General features: G+C 35.1%; 1 protein-coding gene across 6 annotated transcripts in view; it reads left to right on the top strand.

Annotated features, from left to right (window-relative positions):
* Positions 1 to 6,528, top strand: part of CILK1 (ciliogenesis associated kinase 1) — an 84,497-nt gene extending 77,969 nt beyond the window's left edge. For all 6 annotated transcript variants that reach the window (XM_012549127.3, XM_023503036.2, XM_031964721.1 and 3 more), the window contains 2 exons: positions 263 to 385; positions 2,318 to 6,528. In XM_012549127.3, the coding sequence (XP_012404581.1) occupies positions 263 to 385; positions 2,318 to 2,472 (278 nt within the window). In that variant the 3' untranslated portion in view covers positions 2,473 to 6,528. The remainder of the gene's footprint in view (positions 1 to 262; positions 386 to 2,317) is intronic.
* Positions 6,529 to 12,347: the final 5,819 nt, after the last annotated feature.

The following is a 12,347-nucleotide window of genomic DNA, read 5'->3' on the forward strand; positions in this document are numbered from 1 at the left end:
TCAATTGTAAAATAGAAATAATAGCATTTACCTCCCAGGATTGTTGTGAAGATCAAATGAGATAATTATTATAAATTGCTAGTACTTTATAAATGTTAGCTATTAGTAATAATAGTACTCACTTTCCTTTCCTTTGGAATTATTTTTATCTATATCTTTATTATTGTATGCATGTTATTACCTCAAAATAGAATGTGAGCTCCTCAGAAAATGGTTTGTGGTACCTCACTAATGGACTTTCATTCCCTTTGTTGTCCACCAGTTGTTTCTGGCTATTCAGGATCTGGCAGACTGACTGGTAGCTATCTCCCTCCATTTCTGAAAAAAGAAGTGGGTTCTGCTGGACAGAGGGTGCACCTAGCTCCTATTTCCGATCCTTCTCCTGGTAAGTTCAGTTAACACAATGCATTAATTGTGCATACAAGAGGTCCATTTATATATTCCACAACAGCTAGGCAGAAGCTTCATTTCCCAACAGGGAAGACTCAATGTCTGTTAGAATTTCTGGGCACTTCCCCTATCCCGCTCTCGAAGACTAGATGAAGAGAGACAATTGGCTGGAATGGGGTGTGGGGCAGTCAGGGAGAGTGCTGGATTGGGCACTTCCTAGGAGGCAGAGTCTGAAAGTAGATGGCTGTGTTTCTGGAAGATGGTACTTTGCTATCTTTCCCACCTTTCCAGATACAGAAGAAAATAGTCTATACACTGTTTGATATCTTTATTATTTTATAAGCAATTTGTTTGAAGTATACTACATTCTCCCCTCTTTATCTTAGAATCTTTGATTTTTTTCTTCAAAGCTCAGCTGAGGTGCTACCTCAAGACAAGGGAGTCTTTCTTTATTCTCACTGCTGTATTAACCAAATAGTGGCACAGTGGATAGGACTCTGGATCTAGAGGAAAATCAGAGCTCAAATCTAGCCTCAAACATTTAATAGCTATATCACCCTGGGCAATAATGCAGGCAGTATAGTGGATAGAGCTCCAGTCCTAGAGTCAGGAAGACTTATCTCCCTAACCTCAGACACTTATTAGCTGTGTAACCCTGGATAAATTACTTAATCCTATTTACCTCAGTTTCCTCACTTGAAAAATGAACTGGAGAAGGAAATGGCAAACCACTTTAGTATCTTTGCCAAGAAAACCCCAAATGAGGTTATGAAGAGTGAGACATGATTGAAAAACAACTGAACAACAACAACAAAAAATAAGGAAAAAGAAAAAAAAAAACACTGAACAGTAGAGATGTAATTTAGAGCATATAATACAGAGGAGGTAGGCAGGTAGGCATTCAGAGGAGGTAAGTGCTCAACCACCTCCATGTTGTGACTATTTGTGACATGGTTAAGTTGCAAATATAGTACATTAAGTAACTCACTTAACCTCTGTCTACCTCATTTTTCTTTCTTTTTTCTTTTCTTTCTTTCTTTCTTTTTTTTTTTTTGCTGAGGCAGTTGGAGTTAAGTGACTTGCCTAGGGTCACACAACTAGGAAGTATTAAATGTCTGAGACCAGATTTGAACTCAGATCCTTCTGACTTCAGGACTAGTGGTCTATCCATCAACTGCCCCAGCTCATTTTCTTAAATATGAAATGGAAGAAAAAATAAAAGCATCTATTTCCCAGGATAGTGGTGAGGATCAAATGAGATAATATTTATATTGTTTATACCACTTATGTTATTATTCCATCATGTCCGACTTTTCATGACCCTGTGGACCAGAACATGTCAGGTCCTTCGATCCTCCATTATTTCTCAAATTCTATCCAAGTTCATGTTTATTGTTTCAATGACATTATCCACCCATATCATCCTCTGTCATCTCCTTTTCCTTTGGCCTTCTAACTTTCCCAGAATCAGTCTTTTCCAGTGAGTCCTTTTTATTACTATGTGGCTCAAGTATTTAACCTTTAACCTCAGTATCTGGCCTTCCAGTGAATAACCTGAATTAATTTCTTACTTAGTAAATGCTTGATTTCTTCCTTTCTCTCTCTCTTGAACTCACTTTGCATATATTTTGTATTTAGTCACTTGTGTTCATTTTATATCCCCCAGTAGAATGTAAACTCTTGGAAGATAGGAACTATTTTGGTTTTGTTTTTATATAGCCAGTATGTTTCACAATGTGGTGTACATTATAGGTGCTCTGTAAATATTATTGAGTACAAAGAAGCCCAAGTAAAACCAGATTCTAGTTCTTCTTTCCTTCCTTCCTTTCTTCCTCCCTCTCTCCCTCCCTCCCTCCTTCCCTTCCTTCCTTCCTTCTTTCCTTCCTTTTTCTTTCTTTCATCATTCTTCTTTTTTTTTTTTTTGTAGGTTATGCTTCGCTGAAGTCTGTGAGACCTCATCATAATCGACCCCTTTTCCATACCCAGCCCAGAAGTACCCCAGGATTATTGCCTCGGCCTCCTGCAGCCCAGCCAGTTCATGGACGTACTGACTGGGTTTCTAAATATGCATCTCGACGATGACAGACATGAAGCACTTTGCACTGAAAAGCAGAAAACTTTTCATCTGATTGGTGAAGGAAATTGTCCGACCTGCAATAAGCATGAGAAATGACAAGCAAAGGCCTCCCCCCAACATATTATAGTTATCTTCTGCAATTAAGATATTTCAATATTCCTTTTTTTAAGTTTTTAAAAAATATTCATTTGAATCCAATGTGTACCTTTTTTGTACAAATTTATTTTGTTCTATAACTGGGTCTTATTATTTTCTTAAACAGCAGCATTTTGTATATAGGAAATTATGTTTTGACATTTTATACAGGAACCTTTATAATGAACTTTAAAAAAAAGACTCTTAATTTGGGGGGTGGTATCCAGGAAATATTTTATACAAATAAAGAAATGCAGTGAAACTAATGCAGTATTGCAATATAGGTGCAATTTAGGGCTGTGTGATACAGGGGCATTCACCTTCGCCTTTTGGCTATTTGTAACATGGTTAAGTTGCAAATACAGCACATTAGGCACATCTGGCCTACTCTGACAAACTGGTTTGGTTTTAGTACTGTAAAAGTGATTCCCAACTTTTTCAGATGCCCTGTTTTCCTTGATCTGAGTTTGTAGCACCATGATTCCCCTCTCCTAAAAGTATTATAGCATTTCTTAAATTTCATTTTGAAAATTTTCTAGCATCTTTTGAAATTATTGGAGATACCCTAAGGTATTATGAAGGCAGGTTTGGGGATCACTTCAATTATTTCTTTCTTTTCATTTTTTGAAACAGATTAGTGGAGAGTAATCCTATAAGTAATTGTGCACACACACAAAATTGAATTTTTGTTAAGCAAAAGCCTGTTAAATTTAAAGGCTAACTTGGGCAATTTGACTCTATGTTTCTGCCCCACAATGAGTGCCAGCAGACATAGCCAGTGGTTTTTTACCTTGGCAAGGGAGTTTCCCCCCCTTCATTCCAAGGGGAATTTTTACATATATTGCACATCTCTAGGGCTGGTTAGGATTAGACAGTATGTAATCCACCCTCATTACCAGGTACTTCATAATAACTTCTGATAAGCAGAAAGGACTTGGGCTCTCTCTGATTTGCTGGGAAACCAAATTTACAGTAATACTAGTGTCAGTAATGTGCCACATTTGAACTTAACCATTAATTTCTCTTAAACAAAGGGAAGATATACTGTATTTATCTGATAAGGCTGTTCCTGAGAAAGGAATGTTTACAGCATATTAAAAATGACAAAGCTGGTTTGTAGGCAAAAAAACAATGGTTAAGACCTATTCTTGACCCATTTTGGTGCAATTCTTCTGCTCCTTTGATGGACTTCCCTAATGGCAAAAAATTATTTCCAATGAAAACAAAAATATTTGTGGTTATTTGGGTCCATACCTGTGCTTTCATTTTCAGGAATTTTCAGTGCAGAAACTCCCTTCACAGATACAGACTAATAATTTATCTGCAACTTATGGTCTTAGAGCTGATTGGGGCTTTTGGAGGTATTATCACCTGCCCATGGCCACTCATCTAGTAGTACAGGACTTAAATCCAGTTCTAAGGGCAACTTCATGCTGCCTCTCACAGAACATAGGGATTTCAATTGTTTTTGGAAGTATTTGAACTTGATTAACATTTCAATAGTAAATGAACTTAGACTCAGTATCTAAGTTAATTATTTACAGATTTCCCAAGTTCAAGAATCCCACTTTATAAATTATTGCTTCATTGTATCAAGTTATGTCATGAAAAAAATGATCAATGACTTTCAGAAGTCTTGAATTTAAAACTGGGAGTATCTTGTGCACTGTGAGTTACCTGACTCAAAAATTAGCAGTTATACCTATCAGCTAATCTAATGCCGTTAGGTGAATTCAAAGGAGACAAAAAAATATTTTTTTAAAGCACTCAGTGGATATGGGTTTGGTCTTTTGGGCTGTTATGTTTTATTGCTGGCAAACCAGCAGCAAAATTTAAGAAAGAAAATGATATCTTTATATAAGCAAGCACACTTTGCAGCTGCATTCATTTATTTTATTGTATTGTGTAACCATTTCTTAAAGCAACATGAAATGTTTTCAACAATGGCTTTTTTAGTGTACCAGTGAATATTTATTTTCTAGCCTACAATATTACAAAAATTTAGTTTACATAAAGATGAGCATATACTGATTTGATGGGGGAAGCTGTTTTCACATTGTAAACGGTGCCCCTGGGCACCATACAGTACCTCCATCAAGTTCTAATTTATGTTGAATTCATTGAATTTTATCAATTCCAAACACTGGATTTGCATGTTTTCCAAAAGACAAATTCTTATTATAGGACTACAAAAAATATTTGTGTGATGTTCTGTTAAGACCGAGCTATTAGAATTCTTTTCTTTTTTTTTTTTTTTTTCCTTTTTATTTACCTGTGTCCATCAGAAGTTCCAACAGCTTTCCCTGGCAAAGCCCGATGAAGTTACCTGTATATAAGGAATAGAGCTGTTCCACAAAAGGGACTGCAATGGTCATTTTAGTAATTACAGTGTCTCTGTCATCTAACTGCTGACTGCAGTCATATAAAGTGCTCTTTTATTTGCCAAATGGGTAAAGGACAAACTGTGTATTCCAACTTTGATTAGCAGAGGCAAATGATAACTTTCTGTTAAGTAGAAATGAATAGCTGCACCTATTGTTAGCTTTTGTTTTAACAATATTTATTTATGATACAAGACACACAAAAAATGATGAGCTTGATGGTATCAATTTATGAGTATACCTCAGCTAATCACCTTGAAAAAAAAAAAGCACAGCAGGCTATCAGTAATGGCCATAGATTCAGCTCTTGTACTATGTCCAAATATGTCTAGAAATAGCAATTATAATTTTAAATGCAAATGTAAGCAATACCCCTGCTTTAAGAAAACCCAATATTTGGAAAAACTGGATTTACAGGAAAGATGAATTAGTGATGGTGGATAAGGGTGTGTGTGTGTGTGTGTGTGTGTGTGTGTGTGTGGTAGGATTGGGGGGAATATTGGGAATGATTTATTTTGACTTTCTTTCATCGATCCACCACCCTTATGCATTAGGATTATTTAGGGAAATTGAGTAGACAACCTTTATGCATAATGCTGACTCAATCCCTTCCCTCTTCCGTGATTAACAAAATCAGAACCTGACCCTTGATTTACATTTACATGTAGTTCTTGCTTTATGTGAATTATTGTTTTCAAATATAGGTCATGTCAAGAGAACTCCCAAACTGTGCATCCTTTCTAAACAAACTATTTCACTCATAGAAATTGCATCGGTCAGTCATTGCTTTGTGCCATTTCCAAGAAAGAACGCAGACTGGCAGCAGCTGCTCACAATGTGACCAAAAGCAATATGTTCCTGAGAAAACATTTCAACATGCAAGTCTTTTATATACTTTGACGCAAACTGTAGCAACTTGGATGTCCAATAGATGTTCTTAAGTTTTTAAAGATGATTTAAAAATTTTCAACTTAATGTACTGTACTTTTGTATAAGTTTATGTGAGAAATCTTTTTGTAAATATGTTAAGAAGCTGAGTCCAAGGGTGAACAACACATTAATCCAGAATATCATTTTTCCCTGGGTGCCCTGTGCTAATCATTTTGAACTAAAAAGCTGATTTGATGGCTTGGAATCACTTCAGCTACCCAATCAGTAAGACCATTTAATTACCTGATTATTTGCAATAACAAAAAAAAAAATGAGTGAGATTATATTTTTAATGCAAAGAAACAAATAAAGAATAGAGGAAGTGGGAAATGTCATTTGTGGAGAAAGTCCACAAAATCTAATACTCCACTTCAAATAGTGTGTTGTATGGCCATTTAAGAACACCCATTAGCTTTGTGTAAAGAAAATTCTACTGGCCCAAATAAAGTTACTTTTAAGAAATGCTGGCTTGAGGGTTTTGTTTCTATATTTGCTTACATTCAAGGATGAAATTGATATTTTATAATTTTACTCACTGTAAAGTTTATCCATGATCTTAAAATTCTCTTGGACCTTAAACATATTGCATTTACAAAATAAAGTTGCAGCAATTCACAGATGTTTCTCCTCTAATTTGGGAGTTTCATAATTTGACTTTTTATTCAGTCAACAGAAATGCCTTCTATGAACCAGGTTCTATGCTAGGCTTGGGGGACTATAAAGAAAGATAAGAGACTGAACCCAATCTTAAGCTCCTCACAGTCCAATGGTGGAGACAACACACAAACAATATGTACAAATAGGATATATACAAGATAAACTGGGAACAAGTAAGAGAGGACAGGTACTACCATTAAGAGGAATCTGTACAATCTTGTGGAAGATGGGATATTAATTGAGATTTAAAGGAAGACAAAGAAGCCAAAAGATGGAGATAAGTAGAAAAGGATTTCTAGGCATGTGAGGACAACCAATGAAGATGCTGAATAAATTGAGCCTCAGTTTATTTATCGGTGAAATGATGATAAAAAAGAGACAGAATGTCTGATGTGAGGAATAACCAGGAGATCAATGTCACTAGATTTCAAAATACATCAAGTTAAGGTGGAAGGAAACCAGAAAGTTGCGAGGGGACCTGGTTTTTAAGGGCTTGGGATGCCAAATAGAGAATTTTATAAATGATTCTGGAGGTTATGGGGACATACTGGAGTTTACTAAATATGAATGTGTGTGCGTGTAGTATGGTCACACCAGTACTTTAGGAAGATTAGCCAGCCAGAAGACTTTTATAAATATTAAATTTAGAATTCATTTTAAAAATTGAATTCTAAATTCCTCTCATCAAGCCCCTCCCTCATCCACTGATAAGGCAAGCAAAATAATATCAATTATACATGGAAAGTCATGAAAATCATTTTCATGTTAGCCTTGTTACTAAAGAAAAAAAAAAGACAAGGTAAAATATAGTGAGAAAAGTATGCATAAGTCTGTACTGAGTTCATCAGTTCTCTCTGGTCATGAATAGCATTTTCCACTGTAAGTCTTTTGTTTTTATTATTATATTGCTGAGAATAGCTAAATCTTTCACAGTTGATCCTATTGTCTACAAGATTATCTTGGATGGGTTTGTTCACTTCACTTTGTATCAGTTCAAAAAACAGAGGAATTTAAAAAAAATCCTGTTCAGAAAATCTGCTTTTAATGCATTCTATTATGTGTAGGCTTTGATTTTCCTTGAGAATGGCCCCCTAAAGTTATTTCTGTAAAACCATAGCTCACAAGCCTCTGGTATTTCCCTTTCATTCTGACCATTAATTCTGCATTAATTCAAAATAAATATATCTAATTAAATAGTATTGTTGTTAGTTGGGTCTGACTGTTCCTAACTCCTTTTTAAGAGTTTTCTTGGCAAAGTTACTGGAGTGGTTTGCCATTTCCTTCTCCATTACAAATGTATCTTCCCTGTATCTCCCATCTTTCCAGCTTTTTCTGTTCTGGAACCATAATCAAATCAACTCTGACAAAAAGAAAAAGGGTGCTACCCTTTTAGGGCCCCACTTAGTTTCTTGGATAACTTTCTAAAACAAAATTCTCCTTCCCCCAACAAGGTTCCATGGCTGGAGTTAGAAAGACTCATAGCCTTGTGTGACTCTAGATTTGAAACCTATAACTGCTTCAGTTTTCTTATCTGTAAAATGGGTAATAATAATAATATTACTTACCTCCCAGGGTTGTTGTGAGAATAAAATGAGATAATATTTGTAAAGGTGCAGCTAGATTACTAGGTGGCTAGAGGGCTGGACCTGGTTGCAATGAGGAAGATCTGAATTCAAATGTGACTTTTAGCCTCTTAATAGCTATGTGAATCTGTCCTAGATATTTAATCTCTGTTATTAGTGGATAGAACACTGGAGCTATAATATATAATAAAAATAGATATAATAAATTGAGTTCAAACCTGATCTTAGACACTCACTAGCTGTATAATCGTGGACAAGGGTTGTCTTATCCACTGAAGAAGGAAATGGCAAAGCATTCTGATATCTTTGCTAAGAAGACCCCCATGGACATTATTGGTGGGCTGTGACCCATGGGGTTATAAGAGTTGGACACACTGAACACACACACACTCACACACATACACACGCTATTATTATTCCCCTCTCCCTTCCCCATTGCTCTTAAATTCTGCCTTCTAGGGCCAAGGAAAATAAATCTGTTCTGTCTTCCAAATGACAGACTTTCAAATACTTGAAGCAGCTATCATGTCACTCCTGAGTCTTGTCTAAGCTAACTATCCTGAGATCCTTTAACTTACCCTCACTCATATAGCACTTTGTTCCCTGCAGTTCTCCAGTGTACTATCCAGGTTATCACCCTTGTTCATATTATAACCCTTTACTTCTGTGAGTGCAGGAACAATTTCATATCTAAACTTGGCAGCTGTCCCCATCCCTTGACAATAATGTACACATAGAAACCATTTAATCAAGTTTGAATTAATTTATTGTTGAAAGAATGTTAGTTAATAGATTGAAAAAAGTTTGCCAAAGTGTCTGCCTTTGAACCCAGGTTAAATATATCAACATATATATGTTTACTTGGATGAAGAACACAGAGAGCATTATTTTTTAAGCTGCAGATATAATAAAGTTAGTAGGCATATCTAATATCTTACATAATGAAATCAGGATTCAAAAATCTGCCCATAGATTAGAACAGGATTAAGAGTAAGATGAAATATAATAGGGACAAAGAGAAAGTCCTATTGGACTAAAAATTAATATGGGAGAATGATATATCTAGATATCAAATTCACAGAAAAAGACTATTTTAGAGGTTGTATTTTTGACTTGAGTCCAGTAGATCACTGCTAAAAAAGGATGCTGTATTGGGTTACTTAAATAGAAATATAGTACCCTAGAATGATGGAGGAGATAATCCTTGCCTTGGCTCAAAGTAGGAATTCTTAACCTTTTTTTTTTTTTTTTTTTTTTTTTTAATATCATGAACCTCTTTGGCTGTCTAGTGAAACCTATGGACAGACCTCTACTAAGAGTAATATTTTAAAATAATTGAAGGAATTGCTAAATTTCATTTAAAGGTAAATGAAAATAAAGATGCAATTCCCCCTCACACACACACATACCAAAGTTCACGGCTGCCTTGAAATCTATACAGAGACTCTAAATTAAGAATATCTGGCCTATGGAATGCATTTGCTTCTGTGTGATGCACTTTTTTTAAAAACTTACTTTTCTCAACAGTATTTTATTTTTCCAGTTACATGTAAAGATAGTTTTCCATATTAATTTTTGTAAGATTTTGTGTTTGTATCTTTCCCTCTCTTACTTTTCCCTTCTCCAAGATAGCAAGCAATCTAATATAGGTTATATATGTACAATCATTTAAAAAATATTTCCATATTTGTGATGTTGTGAAAGAAAAAACAGAACAAAAGAGGAAAAAAAAAAACATGAGAAAGAAAAAGCAAACAAGCAAAACAAAAAAAAGGTGTAATACTATGCTTCAATCCCCATTTAGTCTTTATAATTCCCCCTCTTGAAGCTCATGGCATTTTACATTTCAAGTCTATTGGAATTGTCTTGGATCTCTGTAGTGCTGAGAAAACCTAAACCTATCATAGTTAATCACCACATAATCTTGCTGTTATAGTGAACAATTCTGCTATTAATGCTTGAGAGAAATCCAGAAGTGAACAGCACAATGAATCTTGAAACCATACTAAGCTATCATTATTCAGTCATGTCTGATTATTTGTGATTCCCATGGATCAACTGTACGTAGGATTGTCTTGGCAAGGATACTGGAGTGGTTTGCCATTCCCTTCTCCAGTTTTATGCAGGCAGGGTGAAGTGACTTGCCCTATCACACAGCAAATAGGAGTCTGAGGAAAACTTTGAACTATGATCTTTCTGCCTCTAGACTCAGAGCTCTTATCTACTTTAGCACATGTCCCATTCCACAAGAGAAATCTTTTGAAGGGAAGCAAGGTAAATCTTCCAAGAAAAGACGTAAGATAAACATTAATTCCCTTCTTCTCTTGCACTTACATATTCTAGCCTCCAATCTCTATTTTTCAAAATTCGGTTCCTAAGACAAAGCCTTGTTCAAATGCTGATTCCTCCACAAAGAGGTATGATCATCCACTCAGTCTTGGACAAGACCTTGGAAACAGTATAGTATATGCCTCTTATTTTAGCCTGAGGTCCAAAGAGAGAAATTAAGTGTTTAGTTTCTTCCCCAATGATAAATTAGTGCCTGTGGACTTTTGGACTGTCTAATCGATGCATATTAAAAGTGAGGGAAAGGGAAAAAGGCCCTGTTTGTAGATTAGTTTATTCTGTTTTGCAACCAACATAAAGAAGAGTCACCATTGCAAAATATTTTCCTGATTGCAAAATAAAATTGAACACAAAAGGAGCTGGCTGCACTACATTTGGCACATTGTAATTTTCTGATAACTTCAAGCTTTTCCCTGAAACTAAAACTAATTTTTAAAAATTATTTTCCTTTTTAAAAGAATTATGAACTAAATGAATATAAACATTTCCATATGCAAAGAAAAATAGTTTATACTTGAAACCATGAATGTTTCATGGATCCCTCCTTTTCCCATATACACATATACAGAGAGTATATATATTTTGGGTGACATTTATATATATTTTATTTGTTTATATATTATTTATTTACATATGTGTATATAAACCCACACACATGTTGTCTTTTGTAAACAGTCGTTCTACAAGCAAAACACAAGCCGATGGTACAGGTATTTTCCCATTATTTTTTGGACTTTCTTTCATTGTTTTGTCCCCACATATACTCCTACTACTGTAACGTAGCAGAAAAGTTCAAAATTAATCAGGAATCTATTTTTCAGAACTACACAGACTACATGCTCATTTCCTTTTCTCTAGGACAATTCTTTAAATAAAATAATAACGATCACGTTTTCTCTAAATCTTCTTTTCTAAGCTGAACCACTCTAGTCCTTTCAAACTTTGCTCATGCGGCATTTCTTTGACTCTCATTACCTATGCCACCTTCGGCATCCCCTCTAGAACGTGAACTTCCCTTTTAAAATGTGGCTTTCAAAACTGCACTCAGTGACCCAGATGTATGTAGTCTGGGTGCAAAAAGTAAAAGAGATCCATGGGAATCTCTGGGTGAAGACTAAAATCTCTGAGAGCGAAATAGGATAATGGAAAGAACACCTAATACTCTGTTTCAAATGTGTATAATTTAGGGTTTAGCAGTATTAAAAAAAGTAACTTTGGAAGAAGCTTAAATCTGCCTCCTTGTGGCCAAAATTTAATTTCTGCTTTAAAGTTTTTCTTGTTTTCATTGAGAATTTTAATGATGATCGACAGAAATTCAGTTTATTGGTTTTTTTTTTTTTTTTTTTTTTTTTTTTTTTTTTTTTTTTTTTTTTTTTTTTTTTACTGTGGTCTGTCTCTGCTTTTTGTCTCTTCTCCATCTGTCTCTTGTTTATCTCTCTCCACCACTCCCCACGCCGTCTCTGCTCTTTCTCTCGGTTATCTGTTTCTGTCTCCTTCTATGTCTACTCCAGTTTGCTTGCCAGCCTCATTAAAAACAAAACAAAAACAACCCAACCTGTCTTGCAGATTGAATTACAAGATCGGTGTATGTTTTTAGCTAGCAAGCGACTAAACAAGTTAACTTATAAGATATTTTGCCTTTATTCAATTGATATTTTCTTTTAAATTCTGTAATCATTACATTTCATTTGTATTCCTACATAAATGAAGTTTTGAATTGGGGGATTCTGGGAATTTTGCAAAAGGAAGGCAGATTCCTATTTCCATCTTTATTCCTGCATTTTAAAAAATTGCATGAGGAATGCAGACTTGGTTGTTTCTTGTGTTTTTCGCAGAAAAGGCACAAAA

The sequence above is a fragment of the Sarcophilus harrisii genome, chromosome 4, assembly GCF_902635505.1.
Source record: "Sarcophilus harrisii chromosome 4, mSarHar1.11, whole genome shotgun sequence".
Taxonomy (NCBI): Eukaryota; Metazoa; Chordata; class Mammalia; order Dasyuromorphia; family Dasyuridae; genus Sarcophilus; species Sarcophilus harrisii.